At 58.0% G+C, this 25,356-nt stretch overlaps 11 protein-coding genes across 11 annotated transcripts; 7 read left to right on the top strand and 4 right to left on the bottom strand.

The window, feature by feature from the left end:
• Positions 1 to 1,022: 1,022 nt before the first annotated feature.
• On the top strand, positions 1,023 to 1,662 carry UV8b_01446 (uncharacterized protein; the record flags this gene model as incomplete). Its single annotated transcript, XM_043138944.1, has 2 exons — positions 1,023 to 1,436; positions 1,519 to 1,662. 2 exons carry the CDS (start codon positions 1,023 to 1,025, stop codon positions 1,660 to 1,662), a joined length of 558 nt encoding a protein of 185 aa, XP_042994878.1.
• Positions 1,663 to 2,489: 827 nt separating this feature from the next.
• Positions 2,490 to 3,914, top strand: UV8b_01447 (uncharacterized protein; the record flags this gene model as incomplete). Its single annotated transcript, XM_043138945.1, has 6 exons — positions 2,490 to 2,595; positions 2,703 to 2,788; positions 2,892 to 2,985; positions 3,059 to 3,070; positions 3,153 to 3,418; positions 3,501 to 3,914. The coding sequence occupies 6 exons, from the start codon at positions 2,490 to 2,492 to the stop codon at positions 3,912 to 3,914; spliced, it is 978 nt and encodes a 325-aa protein (XP_042994879.1).
• A 423-nt stretch (positions 3,915 to 4,337) lies between these two features.
• Positions 4,338 to 5,855, bottom strand: UV8b_01448 (uncharacterized protein; the record flags this gene model as incomplete). Its single annotated transcript, XM_043138946.1, has 3 exons — positions 4,338 to 4,541; positions 4,759 to 5,309; positions 5,435 to 5,855. The coding sequence occupies 3 exons, from the start codon at positions 5,853 to 5,855 to the stop codon at positions 4,338 to 4,340; spliced, it is 1,176 nt and encodes a 391-aa protein (XP_042994880.1).
• Positions 5,856 to 6,365: 510 nt separating this feature from the next.
• UV8b_01449 (uncharacterized protein) lies at positions 6,366 to 6,925 on the top strand (the record flags this gene model as incomplete). Its single annotated transcript, XM_043138947.1, has 3 exons — positions 6,366 to 6,407; positions 6,487 to 6,601; positions 6,666 to 6,925. 3 exons carry the CDS (start codon positions 6,366 to 6,368, stop codon positions 6,923 to 6,925), a joined length of 417 nt encoding a protein of 138 aa, XP_042994881.1.
• A 312-nt stretch (positions 6,926 to 7,237) lies between these two features.
• On the bottom strand, positions 7,238 to 8,154 carry UV8b_01450 (uncharacterized protein; the record flags this gene model as incomplete). The annotated part of the gene is made up of 4 exons (XM_043138948.1): positions 7,238 to 7,407; positions 7,463 to 7,924; positions 7,992 to 8,020; positions 8,102 to 8,154. 4 exons carry the CDS (start codon positions 8,152 to 8,154, stop codon positions 7,238 to 7,240), a joined length of 714 nt encoding a protein of 237 aa, XP_042994882.1.
• An 844-nt stretch (positions 8,155 to 8,998) lies between these two features.
• Positions 8,999 to 11,599, top strand: UV8b_01451 (uncharacterized protein; the record flags this gene model as incomplete). The annotated part of the gene is made up of 1 exon (XM_043138949.1): positions 8,999 to 11,599. One exon carries the CDS (start codon positions 8,999 to 9,001, stop codon positions 11,597 to 11,599), a length of 2,601 nt encoding a protein of 866 aa, XP_042994883.1.
• Positions 11,600 to 12,273: 674 nt separating this feature from the next.
• On the bottom strand, positions 12,274 to 14,186 carry UV8b_01452 (uncharacterized protein; the record flags this gene model as incomplete). Its single annotated transcript, XM_043138950.1, has 3 exons — positions 12,274 to 12,546; positions 12,644 to 13,939; positions 14,091 to 14,186. 3 exons carry the CDS (start codon positions 14,184 to 14,186, stop codon positions 12,274 to 12,276), a joined length of 1,665 nt encoding a protein of 554 aa, XP_042994884.1.
• A 2,684-nt stretch (positions 14,187 to 16,870) lies between these two features.
• On the bottom strand, positions 16,871 to 17,454 carry UV8b_01453 (uncharacterized protein; the record flags this gene model as incomplete). The annotated part of the gene is made up of 3 exons (XM_043138951.1): positions 16,871 to 17,144; positions 17,175 to 17,290; positions 17,380 to 17,454. The coding sequence occupies 3 exons, from the start codon at positions 17,452 to 17,454 to the stop codon at positions 16,871 to 16,873; spliced, it is 465 nt and encodes a 154-aa protein (XP_042994885.1).
• Positions 17,455 to 17,892: 438 nt separating this feature from the next.
• On the top strand, positions 17,893 to 18,985 carry UV8b_01454 (uncharacterized protein; the record flags this gene model as incomplete). The annotated part of the gene is made up of 2 exons (XM_043138952.1): positions 17,893 to 18,178; positions 18,291 to 18,985. The coding sequence occupies 2 exons, from the start codon at positions 17,893 to 17,895 to the stop codon at positions 18,983 to 18,985; spliced, it is 981 nt and encodes a 326-aa protein (XP_042994886.1).
• Positions 18,986 to 20,293: 1,308 nt separating this feature from the next.
• Positions 20,294 to 21,045, top strand: UV8b_01455 (uncharacterized protein; the record flags this gene model as incomplete). Its single annotated transcript, XM_043138953.1, has 4 exons — positions 20,294 to 20,397; positions 20,635 to 20,779; positions 20,855 to 20,913; positions 21,015 to 21,045. The coding sequence occupies 4 exons, from the start codon at positions 20,294 to 20,296 to the stop codon at positions 21,043 to 21,045; spliced, it is 339 nt and encodes a 112-aa protein (XP_042994887.1).
• A 2,068-nt stretch (positions 21,046 to 23,113) lies between these two features.
• On the top strand, positions 23,114 to 25,275 carry UV8b_01456 (uncharacterized protein; the record flags this gene model as incomplete). The annotated part of the gene is made up of 3 exons (XM_043138954.1): positions 23,114 to 23,206; positions 23,357 to 25,038; positions 25,158 to 25,275. The coding sequence occupies 3 exons, from the start codon at positions 23,114 to 23,116 to the stop codon at positions 25,273 to 25,275; spliced, it is 1,893 nt and encodes a 630-aa protein (XP_042994888.1).
• Positions 25,276 to 25,356: the final 81 nt, after the last annotated feature.

A 25,356-nucleotide genomic window follows, 5' to 3' on the forward strand; every position in this document is an offset into this window, starting at 1 on the left:
CCACTGGGATGACATGGGGTGTCTTGTAGTTGAGTTGATCTGGACGCGTCTCACCAACCAAGGTCTGGGTCGGAATGGAGTTTGGGGTTTTCATCGGGGCCAACGGCTCTTGTGTATATAGAGTTTACACGACGGATAACGGGCTTTGCATCCTCTTTTCGTCTCGGGCCCTGCTGCCTTGGCCTTGCTCGGCTATTTCCCTATGCACCTGAATATTCACCGATATGTACTGTTGATGATTACATCCTTGCCTGGCATAGGAACCTAGCCTGTAGGTGCCTACCTCCTAGTTGGACTGCTAATCCTATTCTTGATCGTGTCTTGATGGAAGGTGGGTTGATGCGTACCACCTTCCTGTTGTGATTGTTCCCGGTAGTGCTCAAGTACCCTGCTGATACATTACTCAAGGTACCTAGGTACCTAGAATCTAGGTAGGTACATATGTATATTCTAGGATGCAGCTGGTACTCCGTACGACGTAGCTTCAATGTTCCGAGTTCGTGGTTGCTCCACAGCAAAAACCCCCGCCAATCAGCCGAGTTGGGGCAAACCCACCGCCCAACCACTGCCAGCCAGAACGGTCGACTGACAAGCTCGTCCCTTCCGTTTGCTTTCTTTTGCCTCTTGTCGCCGGTGAGCTCAATCAAACCCTACGCTTTGTCTTTGCCTGTACGTGATAGATGCAATGAGCCTGTGTGGCCGCCCATGCTGGGCGTGTTTTCACCTTTTCCTCCCTGTGGCCCCAGGGTTTCAATCAGCCATCTACCTAGTCATCAGACACCTGGTGGAAGAGCTCTATGAAGCCCGCAATTTCATCACGATCTAACCCATTCGCAGATTAACCAGCTCACACTTGGGAATTGATTCGGAGGGAAAAAAAAAAGGTCTCGAAGCGTGGCACACCTTCACGGCTTCACTTCCCAAAGACTTGCTCCCTCTGTCAGTCTCCGTCACAGCCCTGCAAGTACGACAGCGAACCGGATTCTCTGCGGCCCCTCGAGCGCCACCTCGATTCCGGCATCATGGCCCATGCGGCCATCGTCATTCCCTTTGATGCGAAGCAGCATTCGCATCTCACGCCCTATCTTGCCGCCATACATGCTTCTTGCATCACCCAAGACCGCATCATTGCCACCTTCTTGCCGCCCCTTTCACACGAGAAGCTTCTGACGTGGTGGAAGGAGCGGATAGCTGAAGTCAACGACGGCAAGCGGTTTATCTGGATACTGGTGATTGAGACCGATCCCTCTGCAAGGCTCAAGGGGCCCGAAGTCATGGGCGTGGTAATGCTCTCGACACCGTACTCGGAAACAGGTGCGTTCCGGGGCACTGTAGAGAAGCTGTTGGTACACAAGAATTTCAGGGAGAGAGGCGGTGCTCGGGCCCTCATGGGAGCCTTGGAGAGGGAGGCTTCCAGGATGGGGAGAAAGCTCTTGGTACGTATTTTGCCTTGACCGGCCTGAGTCCCGACTAAGCAGTGAGGGGGTCCCGTTGTAGGCCGAGCTAACTGAGGTGTAGTTGTTCGACACGGAAACAGGCAGTGCTGCCGAGGCAGTATTTAGAAAACTAGGTTGGGTTGAGTCGGGACGGGTGCCGGCGTACGGGTTGGGTCCGACGGGGGAGTTGAAGGATGGCGTCTTTTTTTACAAGCATCTCCAATGACGCTTGGCGCCCGCACTGCCGATGCCCGGAACTTCAACAAGCGCTCTGCTGACGGTTGACAAGTTGAGAGTCTCGAGGCGCTGCCACGGACACACGGCAAGCCGGCACGCCGAATCCAAAGCACCCCAGGCCACTGGTGCATAGTATACAGAATCTTACAGATACCCCAGCTCGTTTCGGGCATTAGCCCGTGTTGCACCGTCATGCAGGTCGTTTCCAGCCTAGTACCAACAAAGCATGCCTGGGTCCCAAGCCTGGTATAAAACCCGCGTTAAGGCTGGGACCACCACGGGAGAGTTGCTGGATCTGGGCAGGGCTCAATGCATCTGCGCGTCGTCGCGCGGGGGCTTTGCGTCGCTAGGCCCGGCCGCCCGGATAGCCAAGCCGGAACAGCAGCCCGAGTCACCGACAATCACAGGACCCTTTGCAAGACGAGGAGGAGCCGGTGCAGGTCACACAGGCTGCTAGCCTCCGGCCTTTATGCTGCTTGCCTTTTCAGTCTCATTTTCTCCCTTTTATTTTATTTTATTATTTTTTTATTTTGGCCTCCCCTAGTCGGCACTAGGCAGTAGTTTGACTGCAAAGCGGAAAAACCGGCCGCTCAGAAATTATTTGTCTTGCATGAGTTTTCCCTATTTACTTTCCAATTTGCCTGTGCCTAGCACTCCGCCGCAATTACAGATCCCGACACCGACTCCGACTCCGACTCCGACACTGACGCCGAAACCGTGTCTTGCTGGATTCTTTCTTCTCTTCTATTCTTCTTTCAAATACAATCGTGCGTCACATAGTGCAGACCGGACTTGATCGACCAGGCGACAGGCGACATGCGTCACGCGGGCTTTGTCGTTGGCGTTGCTGCTGCCCTGGCGGGGACTGCGGCGGCGGGATTGTATCCTGGCATGACGCCCGACAATCATACGTGCGCGATTGGTGAGCAGGTGCCAGCGCCCGCTGGAAGGCATTCCTGGCATGCTCCCACGAGTCGGGCCGCTGCTTCAAGTGGTCGAATTGCGCTGACGCCGAGCGGCGCGAGCCAGTCGAGCCGGTACTCTCGTGCTCCTGCGAGGCCGCGCTGGACAAGGTTAAGGATACTTGCTGCACGGAGACGTACGGCGGGCTGCTGGTAAGTCGTCGCATCTGATGGCAAGGCAGGAGAAGAAGCCCAGAAAAAAAAAACAAAAAAAATCCAAACCCGGCCTCGCGTGTGCTCACCTCGACCCGCGCAGGTGGCCACTCAACTATGGAGCACCTTCACGGGCCTCGAGAGCCACGGCCAACTCTATCCCAAACACGCCTGGGGCATTCACGGTCTTTGGCCCGGTAAGCCCTCCAGCTCAGCAATGATAGCATGCACCGACGTCAACCTGGCCCGCCGCTAACTAGATCGACGCAGATTTCTGCAACGGTACGGGGAAACTCTTGCGCGTGAGCGTGCTCGTTCGCATCGCATCCCGCCCAACCCCGTCTCTCACTCACCCTTTGAGCAGGTTCGTATACCCAGTACTGCGACCTGAGCCGCCAGTATGACCCCAAGCCATCCCCCAACACCACGAACAACAAGCCCGGGGGCACCCCCGTCCCGGCGTACAGGGGCGAGCCCATCGACCAGTGGTTCGGGCCCTACGGCAAGCTCGATCTCCTGGCCTACATGAACAGGTACTGGGTCAGCCAGTCGGACCCCAACTGGGTATTTTGGGCGCACGAGTTCTCCAAGCACGCGACGTGCTACTCAACCTTTCAAGCGGAATGCTACGTAAGCGCCCCTCACTGTGCCTGGCTGCCGGCGAGGAATGATCTGTCAGGCTGCTTCTTGTCGCTGATGTTGTTGAGTAAAGGGCCCCAAAGCTGCCCAGCACAGCGACCTGTTCGACTTCTTCGAGACAGTCATCACCTGGCAGCGCAGACTGCCCACATTCCGCTGGCTGGCCGACGCGGGTATCCGGCCGTCCAACAGCACAGGCTACACCGTGTCCGAGGTGCAGGCGGCGCTGACGGAGAGGTTTGGCCACCCGCCGTTTATCGGCTGCGGGGGACCCAGGTTCAACGAGACCGAGGCCGGTAGGGGATCGGCGGACAATGGGCGCACGGTGCTCAACGAGGTGTGGTACTACTACCATGTGCGCGGGACGCCTCAGCGCGCCGAGGGAAGGAAGCTGGACGCGGCAGCCGCGGGGGGCAGATTAACGACGTGCGCCACGGCCGAGGGAGCGGTCAAGTATTATGAGCGGACGGAGGGAAGTGAGAATTAGAGCGATGATGGATGGGCGGGGTCCGAAAAGGAAAAAAAAGAAGAAGAAGCTTGGCAGTTGCCGAGATTCTCGTCGAATTCGTGGGACAGAGTTTGGCTGGACCCCTTGAGGCTGTGCATGTTGGCCAAGTTTTTGCGGCCGAGGTTAAGAGGGACTTTGTTGTCAAAAGAAAGAAGAAAAACAAAACAAAAAAAAAAAGTGCCTGCCGCAAGTGCCGCCGACTCTGTGGGCACGCAAAGAGACCAGCTGGACTTTCGTAACATTCCGCATATATAAATCTATGAGATGGCTTCTTTCAGGCACCCGCCGCGAACAACGGAACGACCACGTGTACCGCGCCATGGGGTTCCGCTTACACCACCATACGGATAGCCCCCTGCCTGGGCAGTCCCCGAAAAACTCTCCCCTCGCCTCCCCCCGAGCCTACTCGTCGTCGGCTAGCTCCTCCACTTTGGGGGCTTCGTAGTGTCGCTGTTGCAGCACGCTCTTGTTGATCTGTGTTTCGGTGCCGGTGGTGGTGGCGGCGGTCGGCGCTACTTGGCCCGTGGCAGCGGCGAAGGCGGGATTGGGGCCGACAGATCGGGCGGCAGTCTTGGCCTTTTTCTTTTTCTTCTTGTCGGCGGCAGACTGGTGAAAGGGGGGTGTCAGCGAGAGGGGGAGAGGGAGGGAGAGAAAAGCCAGAATGTAGAGAAGAGAACAAGGACAAGGAACAAGGGAAAGAAGGGGGAAAAAGAAAGAAGAAGAGGAAGAGGAAGCGGGAAACAGAGAAAACAGAGAAGAAATAGGAGAAGGAAAGGAAAGGAAAGGAAAGGAAAGGAAAGGAAAGGAAAGGGGAAAAACACACCTCATGCCACGCCCACACGGGACGGAAACTGTCCATAAAGGAAACATCTTCCCACAGGTTGGGATACAGCCACAGGCCCGGGGGCACGGCAAAGTACGTGACGCAGAACAGGATGACGCGGAAGATGGCCATGAGGAAGAACAGGCCCAGCAGGCCCAGCAGGCCCCAGCTGAGGTAGTAGACGCCCTGGCGCAGCACCAGCGGCCAGAGAGGGTACAGCACGACGATGAAGATCAGGACAAGAGCGACAGCAGCATAAAGCTGGCGCTTGATCTGGCTGCCCTCGTACAGCCAGACGTAGTACATGTCGTCGCCGGCGTCCTGCTGCTGCTCGATTCGCACGTTCCACTGGCCCTTGACTCGCTTGGGCTTCTTGCCGTTGGCACCCAGCTCCGGCTCGATCTTGCAGACTCTCAGGGCCAGCATGCTGAGGGGGAGCAGCTTGAACGCGTTTTCCAGGGACGCGCGATCCGTGATTTCGGGAAGAAGGGGGTTCTTCTTGCGGGCCTTCTCGTACGCAGGCGACTGCAGAGCTCGCAGAGCACGCTTGACTATGGCGTGGCCCAAGGGGGAAAAGGAAAAAAACAAAACGGGGTTAGCAACCTGCGCCGACGTGGTGCTCTCCCTTTGGGGGGAAGTAAAGAACAGCCTTGCTCCTCCTGCGAGTTCGACGTACCTCTAAACATGTCCTTGCGCTCACCACCCAGGATGCTGGTGCGCTGCTTGAGATCCTGGCCTTTGAGAAAGGCCGCTACGGCAAGAGCCTGGGGATTGGGCGGTCCGGGAACGATCGGCTGGGCCTGGTGTTGGTGATGGTGGCCGTGGCCGTGGCCGTGGTCGTGGTTGCAGTGTTCTCCGTGCACATGGCCCCCTGGGCCATGCTGCTGCTGCTGCTGCATCATTTGCATCCGTTGCTGCTCCATGGACTGCTTCTTGATACGCTCGATGAACTCGGGAACCGTCAGGCCGGCCTTTTCGGCGTCTTCGGCGATTCGTCGCTGAATCTCTGCGATTTGCTCAGGCGTAGGGCGCTGGCCGGGCAGGAGCATGGGCAGAGGAGCGCCTTGCTCATGGCCGTTGGGCGGCGGCGCTGCCATTGCGACGTCGAGATTGGGGCCTGGGAGGGGGGGAAGGAGAAATTATCAGGAGAACTCGTGCTCCCCGTGTAAGAGAAACGGGGGGGGATGGAAAGGCTTGCGATGGCACGGCAAGGGGCGGGTGGGTTGACGGGCGGGTTGACGGGCGGGCTGAGAGGCGGATGAGAAAATTGTGACTGAAGTTGTCACCATTGATGCGACAAGAAGGTCTAGGTGTTCACTTCTCAAGGGATCCGCAGGCCAGAGCCAAGCCACAGGCACCTGACTGTGGACCTGTGGAGCGGCTCGTCTATTCTCGCCGTCCTTACTAGCACCACCATCACCACCAATCACCACCACCACCACCCATTTGGCCGCATGCTGATTGACGGGCAGCTAGCTTACATGGCAATACCCTCGATAATCAACTTTGGGGCAACCGTCTAATCTTCGCCTACAGCTTTTGTTTTCTTTCGCTGTTTTTTTCTTCAGCAAGACCTCCCACCTACATGCACTCTGCTTAGCGCCGCAATGGGTGACCGCCTCACCCAGCTTCAAGACGCGGTTGATCAAGTATTTACTTTCCCGCAGCCTGGCCCCCTTGACTCGGTAGCAAAATGAGAAAAAAGAGCACTGCTGATTCGCGCGATAGCTTGCGCAGCAGTTCGTGGCATGCCTGCACTTTGTCCAACGGAGGCACGACCTCGAGACTCTCGGCCCGAATGACAAGGTTCGCGACGCCAAGCAGGAGCCTCATCAGAAAGAAGGTATTTTTGTCAGACGGGCAACGGGACGTCACGCTCGCTGTTCTACAAGCTGATGCTTCTGTAGTCGATCCGCTACCGCCGGACGAGTTTGCAGCAGGCCTGAAGGAGCTGTCACGGGATCTCATCATCAAGGAGCAGCAAATCGAAGTGCTCATCTCCAACCTGCCTGGCCTCGACAACAGCGAGAGGGATCAGGAGAGGAATATCAGAGACCTGGAAGAAGACCTGAAGGCGGCCGAAGCGCAGAGACAGGAAGCGTTGAAGGAACGAGATCAGATCCTGTTGCATTTGGACAACGTCATTCGAAGCATACGGCGACCGTAGCGTTTGACCATTTGCAGTGCCTTGCATGGGAACGGATTGCATAGCGTGGTGTTTTGGTTTTTGGTTTTTTCTCCTTCTTCTTCCTCTTCTTCTTCTTCTTCTCCTTTTTCTTTCGAATACGGCTAGGCAAGTCTTGTGCCAGTCAAGTTTCAATCTGAGCCATGGCAAGATTAAGACTCTATTGCTTCTATTCAGGTTCTTCTCGTCACGGTGATCCCTGGTTGGGCCAGAAGTAGTGGCAAGGGGCAATGCGCTTGAAACTGCTCCTTTGCTACCCATCAAGAAGGAACCGGGGTTCATGACCCGTGGTGCTCAAGCCGAGGTAGACTTGAAAAACTGCGGGAAAACGCGCCGCAATTCTCGGAGGTGTTGAATCTGGTACTGGGAGGCCTTCGTCGTGGGGGGTGGAAGGCCTTGCTCGACGAGATGGACGGCAGTCCAGCCAAAGTCTTTGGCCTTGCTGCAGTTCAAAAACGAGTCATCTGCGTTTGTTAGCTGGCTGTTGCGTGGGCAGTCGCAGCAGAGAAAAACACGTACCAACAAAATAGCAGTCTTGGACCTCGCTAACGCCAGCTTCCTTCATGGCTTTTGTATACATGTCTGGGTGAGGTTTACAGACGAGAGGTTGCTCGGCGTAATTGCAGAATGTCAGCCCGTCAAACAGGTCCTCGATACCCAGCAAACGGACGACTCTCTTGGCGTGGGTAACATAGGCGTTGGTGAAGAGCCATGTTTTGACTTTGGACCTGTCGATATCATCAAGCAGCCTCCGGAGAGCCGGATCAGGCTTGATGATGTCTTGGAGCGGCAAAGCATCGTCGACTTCGGCGTTGTACTTTAACGGGTCGATCTGGTGATGGCGAACGAGGCCCTCGATGGCGAGTCCGTAGCCTGTGTAGTATTCTTTATGGAGCCTGACGGCTTCATCAAAGGGAAGCTCGAGGTGCTTGGCAAAGTACTTGTCGATGAGCTCTGCCATCAAGTCCTGAACTTTGGTGCCTTTGAACCGCCAAGTCAGCAACCCAAGCGGAAGGGAATCATTAAGAGGACAACGCAGACACCTCACTTCGAGAGTATAAACAGTTGTCGATATCGCTAGAGACAAAACACGCAAAGGTTACACGTGATCCACTTTCGGCCCGGAATGGTGGCAACGAGTGCGGAGGCAGGACTTACAAGAAGAGGACCGGCATATCGCGCCGCGTTCCATTGATCACGGACATTGACATTGTGCGGATTGGTTACGTGGCTGTGAGGAACGGTGGGAGCGTGTTGACCCTGAATTGCGCGTAACGTGGCGACGATTCCCCAATTCATGAGGCAACGGGGGAGTTGGCGGTGATGGCGACGCGGTTGAAAGACTGTGACCAATGTTGATCCGAAGCTCGGCGAGGATGCGCTGGGACAAGGCCGCGAGTCGGCCGATTGAGAAGAAGCCAGCAATTACGTAGCCACCATTCCGGGGCGAAATTGACCCCTCGAGTTTCCACACCATAACACATCAAGCCCACGCGTGGCCTGTCTAAAATCGGGCACCCTTGGTGCTGCTGCAGTCCTTGCTTTCCCTTTGATTTTCTCCGAAATATCCCTTCTTCAACTGTCATTTCCGTTCTCGGCACTTCGTACATCGTACATCGTACTTTGTCCTTCGTACTCCGTCCCATGAATCCAGTTGAGATTCGTCATTCGGGTCATGCATGATTCACGACTTCCACTCCACCCGCACGTGCATGAATGACTAATACGTCGGCCCGAATACTGCCGCCTACACCGCCCAATGCCGCGCCTGCCCCGAGGGAAGTTTTGCCACTCAACTTTGCTGCAAAACCCCTGCTGTGGATTCACCACTTTTTCTCCCTCTTCGCCGCCTTTTTGTCCTTTATGCAACACTCGAGCCACCCAAGCTTTGCAATGGCAAACGTGCTCAAAACCATTTGACTCTTCCGGATGCTTTGCTTTCTGCGTTTTTGCGCAGCTTTGAAACCGTACGGAGTAACTGCGAGAGGAGACGGAGAGCTGGTTTTCCCTTTTTTATCGTGGATACAATCCCTGCCGACATTTTGACTGCATGCAATGGCCCAGGCCGCATCAGCTGCTTCAACCCTCCCAACGAATGGGCTCAGCTTGAACAGGCTGGCCGAGAAGGAGGCCTACGAGCTCCAGCAGTATAACAAGATTATACGGCTTCGCGATGCCATCATTGCGGGAAAACACCCCACCATCACGGTTCCGCGCAGCCTGGCCGCGTCGCCAAAGCCTGTCCCCCTTCACAATGAAGGGCCCAGGGCGGCCGCCGAACCCGCGCTGCATGGCGCAGGGGGTCCTGTAGCCACCGCGCCTCTGACTCGGCCCGATGCATCGGCTCGGCATGAACCGAATCGTGATTCTGATTCTCTAGAAAAGTCCGATCAGCTTGTGATAGCCGAGCTGCAGCTTCAAAGGCAACGTTTGGAGCGCGCGTTGAAGGATGAGTTTGAGCAACGCCGATCGAGCTTCAAAGTCGGCCAGGCAGAGCCATCCTCGGATCTTGACCTGTCTCATGTGCTTGCCAAAGCCCTTGACCTGGTGCAAGCCGATGCTGTTGCCCCTTCTGCTTCTGCCTCTGCTTCTGCTTCTGCTGCTGCTGCTGCTGCCTCATCAGCAGATGGCGAGAACTTGAACGTCGTCGCCGATACTACAAGTGACTCCTTGGATGAGAGCACCTTTTACTCGTCCCGTCATGATACTCCCGATTCTCATCTAACCTCGCGTGTGCGTACCTTATCAGAATCTCAAGATGGTGCTAACCGTAGGTCGCAACATGAACAACCGTCACGGCAGGCCAACACGCATGTCGAACGTCCCTCCGACCCTGTTGCTGGAACCATTGCTTCCGCGCATCCTCCGCATCCTGGCCCACGTAGCAGCCATGCCGCGGCAGACGACGCGCGTCTGACCTCCCAGATAAGCGTCGTACCTGGCCTGAATAATTACATTCATGGTGCCACCACGGGCCCTTCCGTCTTGAGGCATAGCAAGAATGCCGTCGGCAAACCGGATGATCTGTTTCATGAAAGAGCCCAAATGGCGACAATGCTAGCCAGCTCCAAAAGTCAAGCGCAAGCGCCGCCGCATACTACTCGCCCGGCTGATGGCGAGCGTCTTGACAGTCATCCTCCTTCGCCGCTCATTCGCAATCATTCTCTGCAAGTCGTTGCTCCGCAGCCGACTCATCCTTCGTCGTTGAGTGCATTGGCTAAAGCATCACCCATTGTTCCAGAAGCTACCAGTCGTCGCAGTACCGTGGGGACTACCGCGCAAGTTGTAGCCTTGAGGACAGAAAACAATAATGTAACAAGCCCTGATAGTTCGTCGCAAGGCGGGAAGAAGAGAAGCAAAAAGAAGAAGAGGAAAGCCGACAAGCAGGAAACTGACCCCGAAACGGTTCCGCGCATCAAACCCGAGCCCCGGTCACCGTCCCCGCTCAACGCCCCTTCCTTCACTCGCCCGACCAAGCGACAAAGACAAGTCCAAGGGCCACCCGCCGAACTGGGGCATGCACCAAGGTATAACCACGGCAATGCTGTTGGCAATGCCGGCATTGGATATGTCGCGCCGTCAGGGAGGGCAAGTGCTGTGCCGGTAGGTCATGTCGGCGGAAGCGGCTATCCTCAACAACAACAAGTCTACAGCAACTCTGCTGCGACGGGAGAATCGAGCTACAGCGGTTATTACGGTGAACAGTGGGTGCTCGCGGAAGAAGCCGTCGATCGACAGGCCCATCCAGCCGACCTAGCACCGCAGTATTCGACGAGGCCTGTCCATCCACCAAGAGCAGTGTCGCAAGTCATAGTGGCTGATCCCTACTCGGTCGGGTCGCGTCCCTATCGTGAGTACCATGATGGGTCCCGGTCTACGCATGCCGAGGGCGAAGCATTCATCCCCCCTCCGCGACCCGCCCCCTCAAGAATTCTGGTTGATGCCTATGGCCGTGAGTATATCGAGCCCCCCCAGCACACTGCGTCGCGTCCATATGCCGTCCCTCCGCCGCCGCCGCAGAACGGTGAGCAGGAAATAGTGTACGAGCGGCTGCCCAGTGCCTCCTTGTCACGTCACGCGGCTCCGCGGCAGTTTGAAGATGGCGGCAGCATCGTGTATAGGGCGCCGGCGCCTCCGCCTTCGCAGGTGTATCCCGTGGGTCGACGGCTCATAAGCCAGCCAGAGTATGCTGCCCACGATTACCGTGACGAACGTCAAAGAGAGTACTCTGCTCGTCCGCCTTTGGCTGCCCAAGGTGAATTCGTCCAAGTGCTCGCTCCGCCAGAGAGGAGATATAACGGGGATGAGGGCTATGGGCTGCGCCCGGCAAGCGTGCGACCGGTTGAAGCTGTCCGTTACCAGATGGCCCCTGACTTTGGACGAGTTCATGCAGCGCGCCCCGAACTTCATGGGCCGCCAGAGTACAGAGCCAGCGTCCACCCAGACGGTCGCCGCGAGGTCTTGCAGCCGTACCTGAGAGAATACCATCCCAGCCAGGAGCCGGTCATGCGAAGGTCGTACAGCGTCCGGCCGGTTGATGGTGCGCAAAGCGGTCAGCTTGGCGGGGGAGTGGAGGTGGCCTATTTGGAAAGGCCAAGCGGCGGTGCTCAGGAGATGGTGTATACGGATGATGCCAGACGAGAGGGCTACAGATGAGGAAGCGAGCAAAACCCGGCGTCGGGCACGATTAATGCATGGGGAGACTAATGGATGGAGAGAAAGGAATCACTTGAAAAGCTGCAAGTTGCCACGTGAAGCAGAGGGCTGTTGGTGACTTGTATCCCTGACGTCCAAGATTCCACTCACTGACGACAGCATAATTTCTCAGCTGAGACGTCCCATGCACAGATGGAGACATTCACGGATGATGTAGCACGGAGCCTATTCAGATGAAGCCACACTGGCTGCCACATGGCTCAAGTGACTGCCTGGTGCACCTACATACCTACACCTTCGATGTTGAGTACCCAAGGTATTTAGGTCGGTAGGAAGGAAGGCAAGTCTAGGGGTGCAACCGAATAAAGCGTCAGTTTTCGCATCATTACATCATTAATTCTAGCTACTTCCAACGCAGTCGTTTTAGCCCCAAAGTCGGGTCCCTCGCCCGCACTCGAACAACTTCCCATGCGTTGCCGGACCTATACGTGTACCAAAGAGCCCCGGGCGCCATTCCCACAGCGTGCTGCGACGGAACGAAAAGCAACAAAGGAGAAGAGAAAAGAAGAAGAAAGAAACCATTGTGAGAAAGAGAGACAGGACATGACAGAAAGAGAGAGAGAGAGGGAAAGGACTGCTGGACTGCTGGACTGCTGGACTGCTGGACTGCCAGACTATTGGTCATGGTCCTCGGGATGGTCCTTCTTCCGGCGCGAGCTGCCAAAGCGTCTCCTGAGGCCTCCGCTGAGCTTCTTGCCGGTCGTGTGGCTGCGTTGGATGCCGGCGGCGGCGTTGCTGGCCTCGGCGTCCTGGCTCATGGACTGCATCTCGAAGCCGGACGGGTCGCTCGAGCGGTGGCGGCGACGCTGCTGCTTGTCCTTGCCGAGCTCCTGCTCGATGGTGAAGGAGGGCTCGCCCTTGCCTTTGAGATCGTCGGGATGGTATTGCTAGGGGGGGTGGTTAGCAAGGAGGGGGTCAATTTCCTTTCTTCCTCTGCAGAGAAACAGAAAAAAAAAAAAAAAAAAAAGGGGGCGCACGACGTACGAGGCCAGAGTCCCAGCGCTTGTAGGCGCCGCCGGGGGCGTCGGGCTCCCTCATCAGGTCGGCGCCCTCGTCGTACTGCATCAGGCGGCCGCTCATGTCGGGCAAGCCGGCGGGGATGGAGGCGGTGCCCTGGAGGGGCACGTGCCTGGTCAGCGAGTCGATGATGTTTTCGCGGGGCGTGGCGCGGATGGCCTCGAGGTTGGACTGCTCGACGGCGGCGACGGGGGACGACTTCTTGTCGAGGTTGCGGCTGAGGAGGGTGGCGTCGTAGGGCCCGCCGTGGTGGTAGGCGCCGCCGATGGTGTCGAGCGCGTCGATGGTGTCGGTCTCGGAGATGCGCTTGCGGTGGCGGAAGGGCCGGTCGGCCGCCATGGCGTCGTTTCTGATCATGTCGAGAGGGCGGTGGGACATGTCGCCCGGGTAGCGCTCGCGGATGGAGCTGCGTCTGCGGAGGATGGCGCCGGTGTCGACGGAGGGGAGGGCAAAAGGGGGAGGAGGAGGAGGAGTCGCGATGGCGGCGGGGCGGGAGCCGAGGCGATGACGTAGCGGCAGCGGATACGAGGACGGGGCGCAGTAGTCCGCGTCCGGGGTTTCGAGCGACCAGAACGAGGACGGGCTCTGGCTCTGGCTCTGGCTCTGGCTCCGGTTCCTGTAGCTGCAGCTGTGGCCGGTGCGGGAGCAGGAGCAGGAGCAGGAGCAGGAGCTGGAGCGGAAGTGCTGCGCGTACGCCGGCGGCGGGGAGGCGGGAGGCGTGAGGGAGGCGCTGCCGGCGGGAGATTGCGTGCGCCTCTGCGGGTGGTGATGGCGATGGGGCTGGTGCTGGTGCAGTTGCAGTTGCTGACGCAGTTGCAGTTGCTGTTGCAGTTGCTGGTGCTGGTGCAGTAGCTGGTGCTGGTGCTGGTGCAGTTGCTGGTGAAGATGCTGGTGAAGATGATGATGATGATGATGATGCAGCGGATCATCATCGGTGGACGGCAGCGGGCGGCGGTGCAAGGGCGCGGACCAGTCCAGGGCGAGGTCGGCGTCGGCGGGGCTCGCAGCAGGCGCCGGGGGGGTGGGATAGCGATGCAGGTGCAGGTGCTGCTGCAGCAGGCACGCAGAGGTGGTCGGCAGCGCGCTGGGCGACGAGCCTCGACGCATGCGCCCCGGGCCTGGCTCCAGGTCGTCGTGGCGGAGGTGCGACGCCCCTGGCCTGCTGCCGGCAGCGGCTCTGTAGGGGTTGACGTGCGACGTGCCCGGGCCCGTCTCCTGGCTGGGCTCGGGCGCAGTCAGCGGGTCGAGCAGGTACTTGCTGGCCTGGGGAGAGAGGAGGGCTGGGGGTCAGCGGCCGGGGCCTCGCTGGCACTTGCTGGCACGAGATGACACAGATGACACAGATGACACAGATGACGCCAAGACGGGCGGCAAACAAGACAACATGGGACAATGACATTGAGCTTGAACGTACCCACTGCTTGTCGTAGTCGCGGGGCCGGCTGTCCGGCGCGTCGCCCTCGGACGCCTGGCTCTTGGAGCGACCTGCCGTGCGGAACCTGGCAAACATGGCTGAGACGGGTTGAAGCTCGACCATGTATATGTGAAATGTGACTGACGGGCGCGCAAGAGTCTGTCTGGGGAATTCGGGATGGCAACAGTCGCTGGCAAAGCGAAGCCAAGCCAAGCCAACAAGCCGTCTCTGTCTGGTCTGGTTGATGAGAGAGAGAGAGAGAGGGTGAAATGGGCGGGAGAGGAAGAGCAAGAGCGAGAATCGCCCCGGCCTGGCTGGCTTTATTTACGAGCAAGATGATGATGACTGGAAGCCGCCCAAAACATGGTTCAGCACTCGGCCAGCAGGAAAAAGCCAATTCGGGGGGGGGAAAGGGACAAGCTTTTGCCGCGGAACAAGGCACGGGGCCTTGTTTCTTTAAGAAGCTGAATTTTTTTATCGCTGCTCGATTGATTTCCCTTCAGGGTTCTCCGCGAAACTTCCCCCTCCATCCATCCATCGCACCAATGGGGACCCACGGGCTGGCCAGGGTTTTTTTTTTTTTTTTTTTTTTTTTTTTTTTTTTTTTAAACCCTTTCCCTTGTCGACCCATGAGCCAGACCCTCGGAGTCGCTGGCAGCTGGCGGGCGGGCGGGCGTCCGGCACTTGCCACCCGAGTTGACCCTTGAACACCCCCCCCCCCGGCCCCGCCATTGGGTGACCCTGCCGGCGCAGGGTTGGCTTTGCGGGGAGACGCCTCGTGACGCCAGCCACCAGACGCCGCCGCCACCCTGGCTCCTGGCTCTTGCTCCTGGCTCCTGGCTCCTGGGACCAATTTTCTCCCCAACCCGGCGGTGGCGGTGACCCCACGCCCGAACTTGTGGCACGCGAAGAAACAGACAGATCCTGCGGGTGTGAGCAAGTAAGCTTCAGTGTCGTAGCATGCCTGGTAGTTTCCTACCCCAGGTACGGAGTAGGCACCTACGTACCAGACATGTCAAGTCAATATGCACCTTGCTGCCCCCCAGCCATGTGCCTGCAAATCTTTTGCCGCGGGACAAAGTTGGCTTGGTGCCCCAGCAGCGAAAGCTAAGCCCCAGCCGTCAATGTCCACTGTCCCTGCGCGCGCTAAACCAAAGTAAGTTGCCAGTCAATTGGCCGGCGAGAGAAAGAAAAAAAAAAAAAAAAAAAAAAAAAAAAAAAGGGTCGGTGGGCTGGGCGAGGCAGGCCAAAAGCATAAATCCGGTCACGTGCGCGTTGCTGAGCCTCCGCCATTCGCCCAGCTGGCTGCCTGGCGCGATTTAGACTCAGCAAGCTACGCCGTGATGCAGCAACCCGGCGAACAAACCAAACGAACACCCCCAAACCCCCCCCCCATTCGAGACCCCCCCATGCGCCGAGGCAAAGCGAGCTTTCCCATCTCGACGCGGTGCCCCCGCGGGATTGCCTATTCCGTCCAATGGCCCGCCCCGGAGTGCCGCTAGGCCGACTGGGCAAGCTTGGCCAGCAGCAGGGAAGAAGGATAGCTTGCACTCTTGCAGTTTTTTTCTTTAGTTTAGTTTACTTTTTTTTTCCCGGGCTCTCGCACGCAGCAGAGCGCCCCTGCTTCCCAGTCCGTCCATCCCCAGGGTCTGGCTGGTGTCTCCCACGGCAGGTCGTCGAGGCGCCGCTGAGTGCAGGCAGGCAGCTTTTGAAAGCTGCCAGCTCACCGTTCCCAGCACACGCCGCAGAGTCATGTTACCCTCTTGCGAAGCCTTAGCTCGACAGGGCGTGGGCCTCGGCGCTTTGCAAGAGTCGCCGCCACATTGGTCCAGTCCGGGCTTCAAACGGCATGGGCATGGGCATGGCGTGGCGTGGCGCCGCAACACGGCGGGAGCTGCACCAGACTCGGATTCGCCTGGCTTTTTCTAGTCCCCCGGCAGCGAGGAGCGAGCGAGCGGTCCTGCAGCCGGACAGGGCAGCCTCTGCGCTTCCCAACTCGAAGCTCACGGTGGCAGCCGAGCGTGAGCAAAGTGGGAGAGACGCCGCGGCCCAACAAACACTAGCCGGACGGCGGAAAGTGGACTATGGAGCCTTGGGCAAAGCAGTAGTATACGTGAATCCCGCCGTCCATCCCGCTGCCGTTGCATCCCTGTCTTCCCGTGTATGGAGCTGAAACCCCATGCCCCGTGATAACATCGTCTACTGGTGATTCAGGCGCCTGCAATTCTCCCGCATCCTCTGCAGACCATGGGCCAACACCGGGTGGCTCCCGGAATGGTCCTGTTGGTCCCCCGGGCGATAAGCGTCTCTTGCATGGAGCACTCCTACGAGTGTCCTACTCCGTAGTTGGAGCTGAAACCAGGTGGCTGGCTGCCTCCGCCGCTTGGCGCTGTCGCGCGGTAGAACCTGACGTTGCATGTCAAACTTGCTGCCGTGTCACCCGACCTTGGGTTGCACAGAGGCCTGGCTGCATTCATCCCCAAGTATGCAGCCCTACGGGCAGGTTCGCCAGAGCCACCATTCAGGTTTCGTCATGTCTTGCTGTCGATGCTCTGCAGTTTACCGAAGTGCTGAAGACATCGCGAGGCCGTTTCCAGAGGACCAGCAGCGCTCCCTGAATGAATGCGTCGCAAACGCCCCGTCATGGAGTAAACCTTCATCTTTTGCGTCACGTGCGACCTTGGCCGAATCATCAGTCGTCGGCCGTCGTGGTACGTCGTACTGGAGGCGTAGGCTTGTCGCGATGCAGCTGCTATGCTGCCGTCCGGGGCCATTGGCCTCTACGAACAAGTTGGGCGCCATGGGCTGGTCACACAGAGATGGGATGCCGGAACAATGTAACGACTGCGCTCATCACGGAACAGACCGAGATAGCTCCTCGGGCCCTGGCTCCGTAGCAGATATCCTAGCTTGGTTTGACGCGGTCGAACGATGGCATCGATGAGCGGGTTCCAGGTCGCCCGATGTCGTGTTTTCTTGCCCGTGGCTGTCAGCGTCGCATCAGCGAAAAAAAACAGGTCCTCGTCCTCGTCCTTGGCTGGTAGCTGGGTGTGCCTTGATGTTGCTGCCGCCGACTCGGCTCACTTTCGGAAGCCTATGCCGAAACCCAGAGCCCAGGTGTCCGTGCCAGTGACGGTTCCCGACTTGAGCCTCTTTATCGGGGACAGTTGGAGCAGGCTATCGGAAGAGGAACTGGCTGCCTGTTGGGTTGGACGGCGTCCACAGGGCGTTTGAGCTTGCTGCTGTCGAGGGATGGCGAGACTTTAAAAAAAAAAAAAAAAACATTGACAGCTTCAGGCAGCAATTCGCCACCATTCGGCACAGCCTGAGGAGCGTTTGCTGTAGCCGTGTATTCGCCCGTCATGGATGTAATTATATAATAATTGTTGCCCGAGATCAGCTGGTCGAGTAATGGCTGTCCGAGTCAGGACCGTCGACTGCATGACGAGGAGTCCGTGGTTTCCAGGAACAAAGAATCTGCGTAAGACTTGTTTCCCGCCATTCTTCAATGAAGAAGTTGATTCTTGTTTGCAATGGGTGCGTTGCCGTGCCAGCTTCGAAACCTTGTGTCGCGGGAACTCGGGTGCGTCTGGCTCCCCAGCCCCCGGATTACATAAGCGATCGATCGAATTGAAATCTTCAGCATTAATCCGTCAAAACGATGATGCCAGCCTCTCCGCGGCGCTGGTCAGCTCGGAGCCATGCAACGTCGGCTCATCGGTCAGCCGGGTTTCGCCATGCCCTCGACAGAGACGTAGCCGCGACGACGCTCCCATCAGGGCCGGCATTCACCGACCACCACATGGCCATGGGCCTGGTCGACTACTCCTCGTCGTCTAGTGACGGGGACGAGGATGTCGAGGACTCGCCGGCCAGCAAGCGCCGCAAGCTTGCTGACGGACCTGACGGACCCGACGGACCCGATGGGGAATCAAGAGCCCAGCTGCCGCCGCTGCCTGCGGCCTTTCACGATCTCTATGCATCGACGGTGCGGCAGAGCGTGGTGGACGACCCGAGCTTGCACCAAGGACGGAAGAGGCTGAATCCGCATGTGGTTGGCAACTGGCCGAGTCACGTATACGTTGAGTGTAGGTGCTTTGGCCCTGCCCCATCTCCTTCTTCTTCTTCTTCTTCTTCTCCGTTAGCGTTACCCCATCTCTTTCAACCAAACCAAACTCCCCGCCTGCTGACTCGACAAAGGGCACCCCTCCAAGTCGCAGCATCACGTCCTCGAAAGCCTCGTACGCAAAACCCGCCAGCTAGTCGGACACGGCATCCACCTGCACAGCTTGCTCACCAGCGACCTGGGCACCGAGTTGCCGCTGCACATCAGCCTCTCCAAACCCCTCAGCCTTGCCGGATCCCTCAAGGACGGCTTTTTCGCCCGGCTCGAGGAGTCCGTCCGCCGCAGCGGCGTGGCGCCCTTCTCCGTCAGGCCGGCCGGCCTGGCGTGGTGCAAGTCTCCCGACTCGGACCGCACCTTTTTCGTCCTGCGCGTCGTGACCGCCAGTGATGCCAGCCCGGGCGGAGGAGGCGACATGAGGCAGCCGTCGGGGCCGGCCGCCAACCCGGAACTCATGGCCCTCTTGGCGAGATGCAACGGGGTGGCGGCCTGCTTCCAGCAGCCGCCGCTGTACCAGCAGACGCGGAGCGAGTCGGCAGATGCCGCGTTTCACGTGTCCATCGGGTGGACCATGGGAGCCCCGGATGAAGAGACCTGTCTCGGGGTGCTGAAGAAGCTCGGGGATGACGTGGGCAGGGATATTTGCAGCTGGCGCATCGGCGTGGACGGGGTCAAGGTTAAGATTGGGAATGTCGTCAGCCACGTGTCGTTGTCAGCGACGCGAAAGGGGAGGATAGACGGGGATGGGTTGGACTCTTTGTTCGGCGTTTGACGACCACTTCACTTGTGGGGAAGCAGCCATTTATCTAACATGTCAAATGTCCACCATGTATGAGCAGAATACGGAGTGCTGCTTGGTTGAAGGCACGAGCACCTGGTACCCCCAAGATACGACGGGCCGGCATCCCTGCCGCGGGAAGCCGTCCATGTGCGAAACAGGCTCTGCAACATTGTGCGCAACCGCACCCGCGCCGCCCAGCGCCAACAAAGACGACCCGACCGCTCAAAAAAGGGGTCCAAGGGCGGCGCCATTGAGCCACCTACCTGCCCGGCAGATCATAACGCGATGCAACCGAGCGAAAACGGCGCGCGCCCTTTCCGATGCATCCGACGCAAGCAGTAATGATTGACCAAACGGACAAGGGGCACGAAGCTGCCTGCCCCCCACCAGCCCTCTCCGCAACGCGGTGTGAGCAAAAGCAGGCAAAGCAGCCGGCCAACAAAGAACAAAGCTCGCCGGGCCGCATATCTCGCGAAAGCGCCTCGTCTGGGTCCCAGGCTTTGCAAGTTGGATGCTGGCTTTGTGGTGATGTTTCTCGGCCGCCGGAGCACAAAGGCGGCTGGCTGGCGGCTGGCGGCAGGCGGCAGGCGGCAGGCGGCAGGCAATTGAAACCACCCAATTCGCCAGCGGGCCCAGTGTCGACGTCGACGGTGACCCAAGTTCTGTGCCTTTGACGGTGCGGGTGCAGATTTCCCAGAGGCCAGAGAGAGCAAAGAAAGCACAGAAAGAGAAAAGAGGCAAAAGAGAGAATTAAAATTAGACAGCGGACATGAAAAATCAGAATTTGACTCGTCCCGTCGACAAACCCACTCGTCGCCCCTCTGCCCCCTCCCTTCCCCGCACCCACACACCACACACCACAAACCACAAACCAAGCCGCACTGGCCGTTCGCGCGCAGGCCAAATGTTTCTTTCTGGAGCTTTCTTCCCCTCCAACCAATTTTGCCAAACAAACAGCCGAAACGGGACGAACATCCTAGAAGAAGAAGAAAGAGAAAAGAAAAAAAATACAAGAAAAAAATAAGAGCAAGAACCAAGAGACAAACAAATCAACGATATTCACGAATCAACTCGATACGCCTGTAAACACGATTGTCGAGGGGCGGTTTTTCTGTTCCCACAGCTCCGTCCGGAACGAATCCCCCCTCCCCTTCTTCCCCCCGGATAGGCCGTGGTAGGCGCAATTGAGAAAGCTTGGTCCGGGACAGTAAATAAAAAAAAAAGAAAAAAAAGAAAAAAAAAGAAAAGAAAAGGTTTCAACCCGCCGTTCGCTGCGGACTGAAACGCGCCTTTGCCGCCATGGACATCGACATGAGCCGCCGCAACAAGGCTCCCAGGCCGTTGTCGGATGCCGAGAGGGCGCGACTCGACGAGTACATCGACTCGATTCACTACTCGGCCAGGTAAACTACCTCTGCAACTGCACGTCGGGCTCGGCCGCACCGCTGCTGTCGCTGGTTTTCGCGGCGAGCGGCCGGGGGGTGGCTGCGTGGGCATGCGGACACGCGGACACGCGGACACGCGGACACGCGGACACGCGGACACGCAGACACGCAGACACGCAGACACGCAGACACGCGGGCACGCGAACCTGCCATCCTGCCATCCTGCGAATGGAGCTGATTGTGACGACTCTGCAGGTATTCCGACAGCGAATACGAGTACCGGCACGTGCAGCTGCCCAAGGCCATGCTCAAAGCAATCCCAAAGGACTACCACGACTCGTCCAAGGGGACGTTGAAGTTGCTGTGGGAGGAGGAATGGCGAGCCATTGGCATTACCCAGGTACGCGGGCCAGAAAAGGAAGCCCCCCCTCCCCCCCTTTGCCTTTTCCCTTTTTTCCGTTGACACGCGTTGCAGAGTCTCGGTTGGGAACACTACGAGGTTCACGAACCCGAGCCCCATATCCTCTTGTTCAAGTGAGTCTTCCCTTCTGTTCCTTTTTCCTTGTCTTGTTCTTGCCGTTCTTGGTGCCGCCTGTCGCCGGTGTCTCGGAGCTAACGAGTCTGCATGACATCAGACGTCCCCTCAACTACCAACCGCCCCAGTGAGCGAATGAATCCGTCACGCGAATCCGTCATGCGAATCCGTCATGTTCCGAGCTTCATCCCCCGTGTACGATAGTCCCCAAATTCCATCGCCTCTACCGCCCATCAGCACTCGACGATATGCACGGCGCCTGCCTCATGACCATTGTCACGATTTCCCCGAGCTTTGCTCACTACGATATCTGGGTTGACAAGCAAAGCACGTCGACTCCACGACGACTCGGCTTCTTTTGTTCTTTTGTTCTTTTTTTTTTTTTTTTTTTTTTAAATTTATCTATTTATTTTTTTCACACTCGGATTTCTCGGTACTTGCATATGTGTTATGCTCACGTAGAGGTGTTTCCGAGCTCGCACAGGTCACACAATCATGGTGGACGTCTCGAAGGAGCTGTTTGTTCGGCATCACTAGCTTGCCTTTTTTTTTTTTTTTTTTCTTTTTTTTTTTGCCCACACGGCTGACAAATTGCTGTTTACCCCTTGGTCGTGGACCCCGGAAAACTTTGCTGCCAGTCGAGGGGGAAACGGACATTTTTGTTTTGAGGCTCCTGCGAAGCGCAGCTGCCGGACTCTGGCATCGATGAGCGTTATCACGGGTTGGCAAAGGTGCGGGATGAATGTGCTCTTGGTCAAGGTATGCATGCGCCTTTGCATCATGTATTCCAAGAGGAGTTACGCGGGGCGTTATCAGTCGGCTTAAGTAGACGGGAATGGATGATGATGGGAATGCCTGCGTGGGCGTGGCCAAGCACGCGTTTGTGGCCTGGTCTGGTCTGCAGTCTGCGTGTGCCGAGTGAGTGAGTGCTCCTGCGGGAATTGTGCCAGGCCCGGGTCCCTCAGGCCGTCTTCGTCTTGCTTTGCTGGGACTGCCACGCGAGGGTTTTTTTTCTTTTCACACGGCGGTTGACAGGTTCGCGACGCATCCGACGATCGATCAAAGAGGGCTGGGTGGCCAGCGATAACGACTTCGAACCGCGACCGGGCGGCGGTCCGCCAGCGCCAGGCGTGCTTAATTCCCTCAATCCGTCCCCGCTCCCTCCCTCACCCTGGAAAGCATGGTCTTGACTTGCCTCGCCACGGGGAGGAAGCGGCGGATAAACGCGACGGGGGGGAATGTTGCCGTGTTGGCGAAGTGGCCACATGTCACAAACTCCGTAGGCCGTGACGCGGAGTCCGCCGCATCGGGCCTGCGCTTTGATTAGTAACGCCAAGATGCGCACCCCAACATGCCACATGGGCGAATTCCTTTGCGTTTCCCAACCGTCGCATTTCCTCTGCATTTCCTGCTCCGTCCTGGGACTTGCTGCTCGTGGATGAAGCCATTTTCTTCACATTTCACACCAGAGTTGCCCGCTGCGCAGTGCTCGGTGGCCCCCCCAAGCTTTGTCCTCGATCTTTTTTTGGCCTCCCTTGCTGTCCTGCCCCCATCATCATCATCATCATCATCAATCGTCACGAGAGAGATCCGTAGCCTCTTTTATCGAGCAGCGTCGTTTTTGCTGTCCAGCCCCCATCATCATCATCGATCGTCACGAGAGAGATCCGTAGCCTCTTTTATCGAGCAGCGTCGTTTCATTTTTCATTTTTTTTTTGCTTTTCCCCCCCCCCCCCGACTGCTCCTCGCCGAGAACCACCCGACGTGGAAATCTCTGGCCAGGCCGGAAATAGCAACAACGTTTTGCTCGGTCGTTTGCGCGGGTTGCCGCCACCAACAAGCAAAACAAGCTTTGGTGCGAACCTTGCGTCGGTCGGGGCACGCCTACGGAGCAGCCGCGCCCCGGTTTAGCCCTTGTCAGCGCGGCAGCAACAACGTGGTGGCGCACTCGTACGCCCTGAACTGAATGAACCTTGGGTAAAAAAAAAAGATAGTGTCCGAGCCAAAACCGTTTGCGTCCTGCGGCTTGGACGGCGCACGTATTGCAGCCCTCCCCGACTCGAATCATCAAAGGCATCTTTATTCCGGATCGGACGGGCAATCACTCGCCAGCGCCTGGGCTATCTCGACCCCCGAAGAAAAAACAAAAAAAAAAAAAAAAAAAAAAACAAACAACCAAACAACCAAACAAACGCCGAGATGAAGTCGGCCAGTCACTTGTTCTACCTATCCGTCTTTAGCCTCTGGACGTCATCTGCGCTTTGCGCTGTGGGCGAGGACAAAGGGTGTGCCGTAGGTGAACCCCTTACCATTCGCAGTCATTCGAGAACCCCTTCCTTGCCTTGTTCTCCTCCTCCTCCTCCTCCTCCTCCTCCTTCTTTCCTTTCTTCTTCTTCCTCTTGTTCTACTTCTCCCGGCATCGCCTAATGTTGGTATTGGCAGATAAACCCAAAGTCCATCGTGCAGGATGCCTGCGCGTCATACGCTACCCTCGAGAAGCTAAACGAACGAGTCAAGCCTGCCCTCGACGACCTCACGCGGACGACCGACTTCTTCTCGCACTATCGGCTCAACCTCTTCAACAAGAAATGCCCCTTCTGGAACGACGAAAACGGCTTCTGCGGCAACATAGGATGCGCCGTCGAGACGCTGGACAACGAGGAGGACATACCGCAGGTCTGGAGAGCAAAGGAGCTCGGCAAGCTCGAAGGCCCCCTGGCCAAGCACCCCGGAAAGCAGGAGCAGCGCAAGAACCCGCGGCGGCCGCTGCACGGGGAGCTCGGCGAGGACGTCGGTGAGAGCTGCGTGGTCGAGTACGACGACGAGTGCGACGAGCGGGACTACTGCGTGCTCGAGGACGAGAGCACGGCCTCCAAGGGCGACTACGTGAGCCTGCTCCGCAACCCGGAGCGCTTCACGGGCTACGGCGGCGAGGGCGCGCACCAGGTCTGGGACGCCGTGTACCGCGAAAACTGCTTCCAGAGGAGCTCCTTCTCCCACTCGGCCAACCTGGGCATGTCGCTCAACTACAACCCGGCGGCCCAGGACTTCAAGCAGGTCATGGACGCCGCCGGCCGGCAGGCGCAGCTCCAGGCGCAGCGCGCCCTGCAGCCCAACACGCCCTTTGTCGCCCACACCGGGTACGAGGTGGACGACGAGTGCCTCGAGAAGCGCGTCTTCTACCGCGTCATGTCGGGCATGCACGCCAGCATCAGCGCGCACCTCTGCTGGGAGTTCCTGAACCAGACCACCGGCCAGTGGCAGCCCAACCTGCAGTGCTACCGGGAGCGCCTGCACGGGCACCCGGACCGCATCAGCAACCTGTACTTCAACCACGCCCTGCTGACCAGGGCCGTGGCCAAGCTCGGCGCCCACCTGCGCGGCCCGCGGTACACCTTTTGCACCGGCGACCCGGGCGAAGACGGGGCGACCCGGGCCAAGGTGGACCGCGTCACCCGGGAGGCCGCCAGCATCCCCGAGATGTTTGACGAGAGCCTCATGTTTGTCAACGGCGAGGGGCCGTCGCTCAAGGAGGACTTTCGCAACCGCTTCCGCAACGTGAGCCGGCTCATGGACTGCGTCGGCTGCGACAAGTGCAGGCTGTGGGGGAAGGTGCAGACCAACGGCTACGGCACCGCGCTCAAGGTCCTCTTTGAGTTTGACAACAAGAGCGACGACATCCCGGTGCTCAAGAGGACCGAGCTGGTGGCGCTCTTCAACACGTATGCCCGCATCAGCGAGTCCATGCGAGCCGTCGGCGAGTTTCGAGACATGGTGGCGGCGGCAGAGGCGGCGGAGGCGGCAGATGCGGCTGGGGAAGGCGGCGCCGGGCCGTCGTCGGGGAGCGGCAAGGCGTCCGCGGCGGGGCCCGACTTTGCCGTCTTCACCACCGAGGACGAGGACGAGGCTGCAAGGGAACACGACGGCCAAGGCGACGCCAGCCAGAGCCCGGCGGCAAAACTGGCAAAGCACCGCGCGACGGCTCTGTGGGTCGAGTTTCTCGAGATGCAACGGCGCGGGCCCGAGAGCGACTCCATCTGGGACCAGGTTGCTCACGAAATCCGCCTTTTGCGACAGTCTTTCAAAGTAGTCGTCCACGGCTGGTTCCACGGATCAATACTATTGTGAGCCAATTGCCTTCCTCTTCCCTTTTCCCTTCAAAAAACAAAAAAAAAAAAAGAGCAAAATAAATCAAAAATAAATAAAAGAACCGCAGAGCTAACTTTTTTCCCCTCCACCCCAGATGTCGCGTCGTCGTCAACGAAGCGCATCGCCTCTGGCTCTACTTTCTCGGGCTGCAGCCCGGGCCGGGGTTTATCACCTACAGCTGGACGCCGAAGGACAAGAAATCCGATTTATAGAAAGCACTTTTTTTTTTTTTTTTTTTTTTTTTTTTTTTTTTTGGATTGGGCATTGTAGCATTTGCAGGCGTTTCGGTTTAG

This window comes from Ustilaginoidea virens, chromosome 1 (genome assembly GCF_000687475.1).
Source record: "Ustilaginoidea virens chromosome 1, complete sequence".
Taxonomy (NCBI): domain Eukaryota; kingdom Fungi; phylum Ascomycota; class Sordariomycetes; order Hypocreales; family Clavicipitaceae; genus Ustilaginoidea; species Ustilaginoidea virens.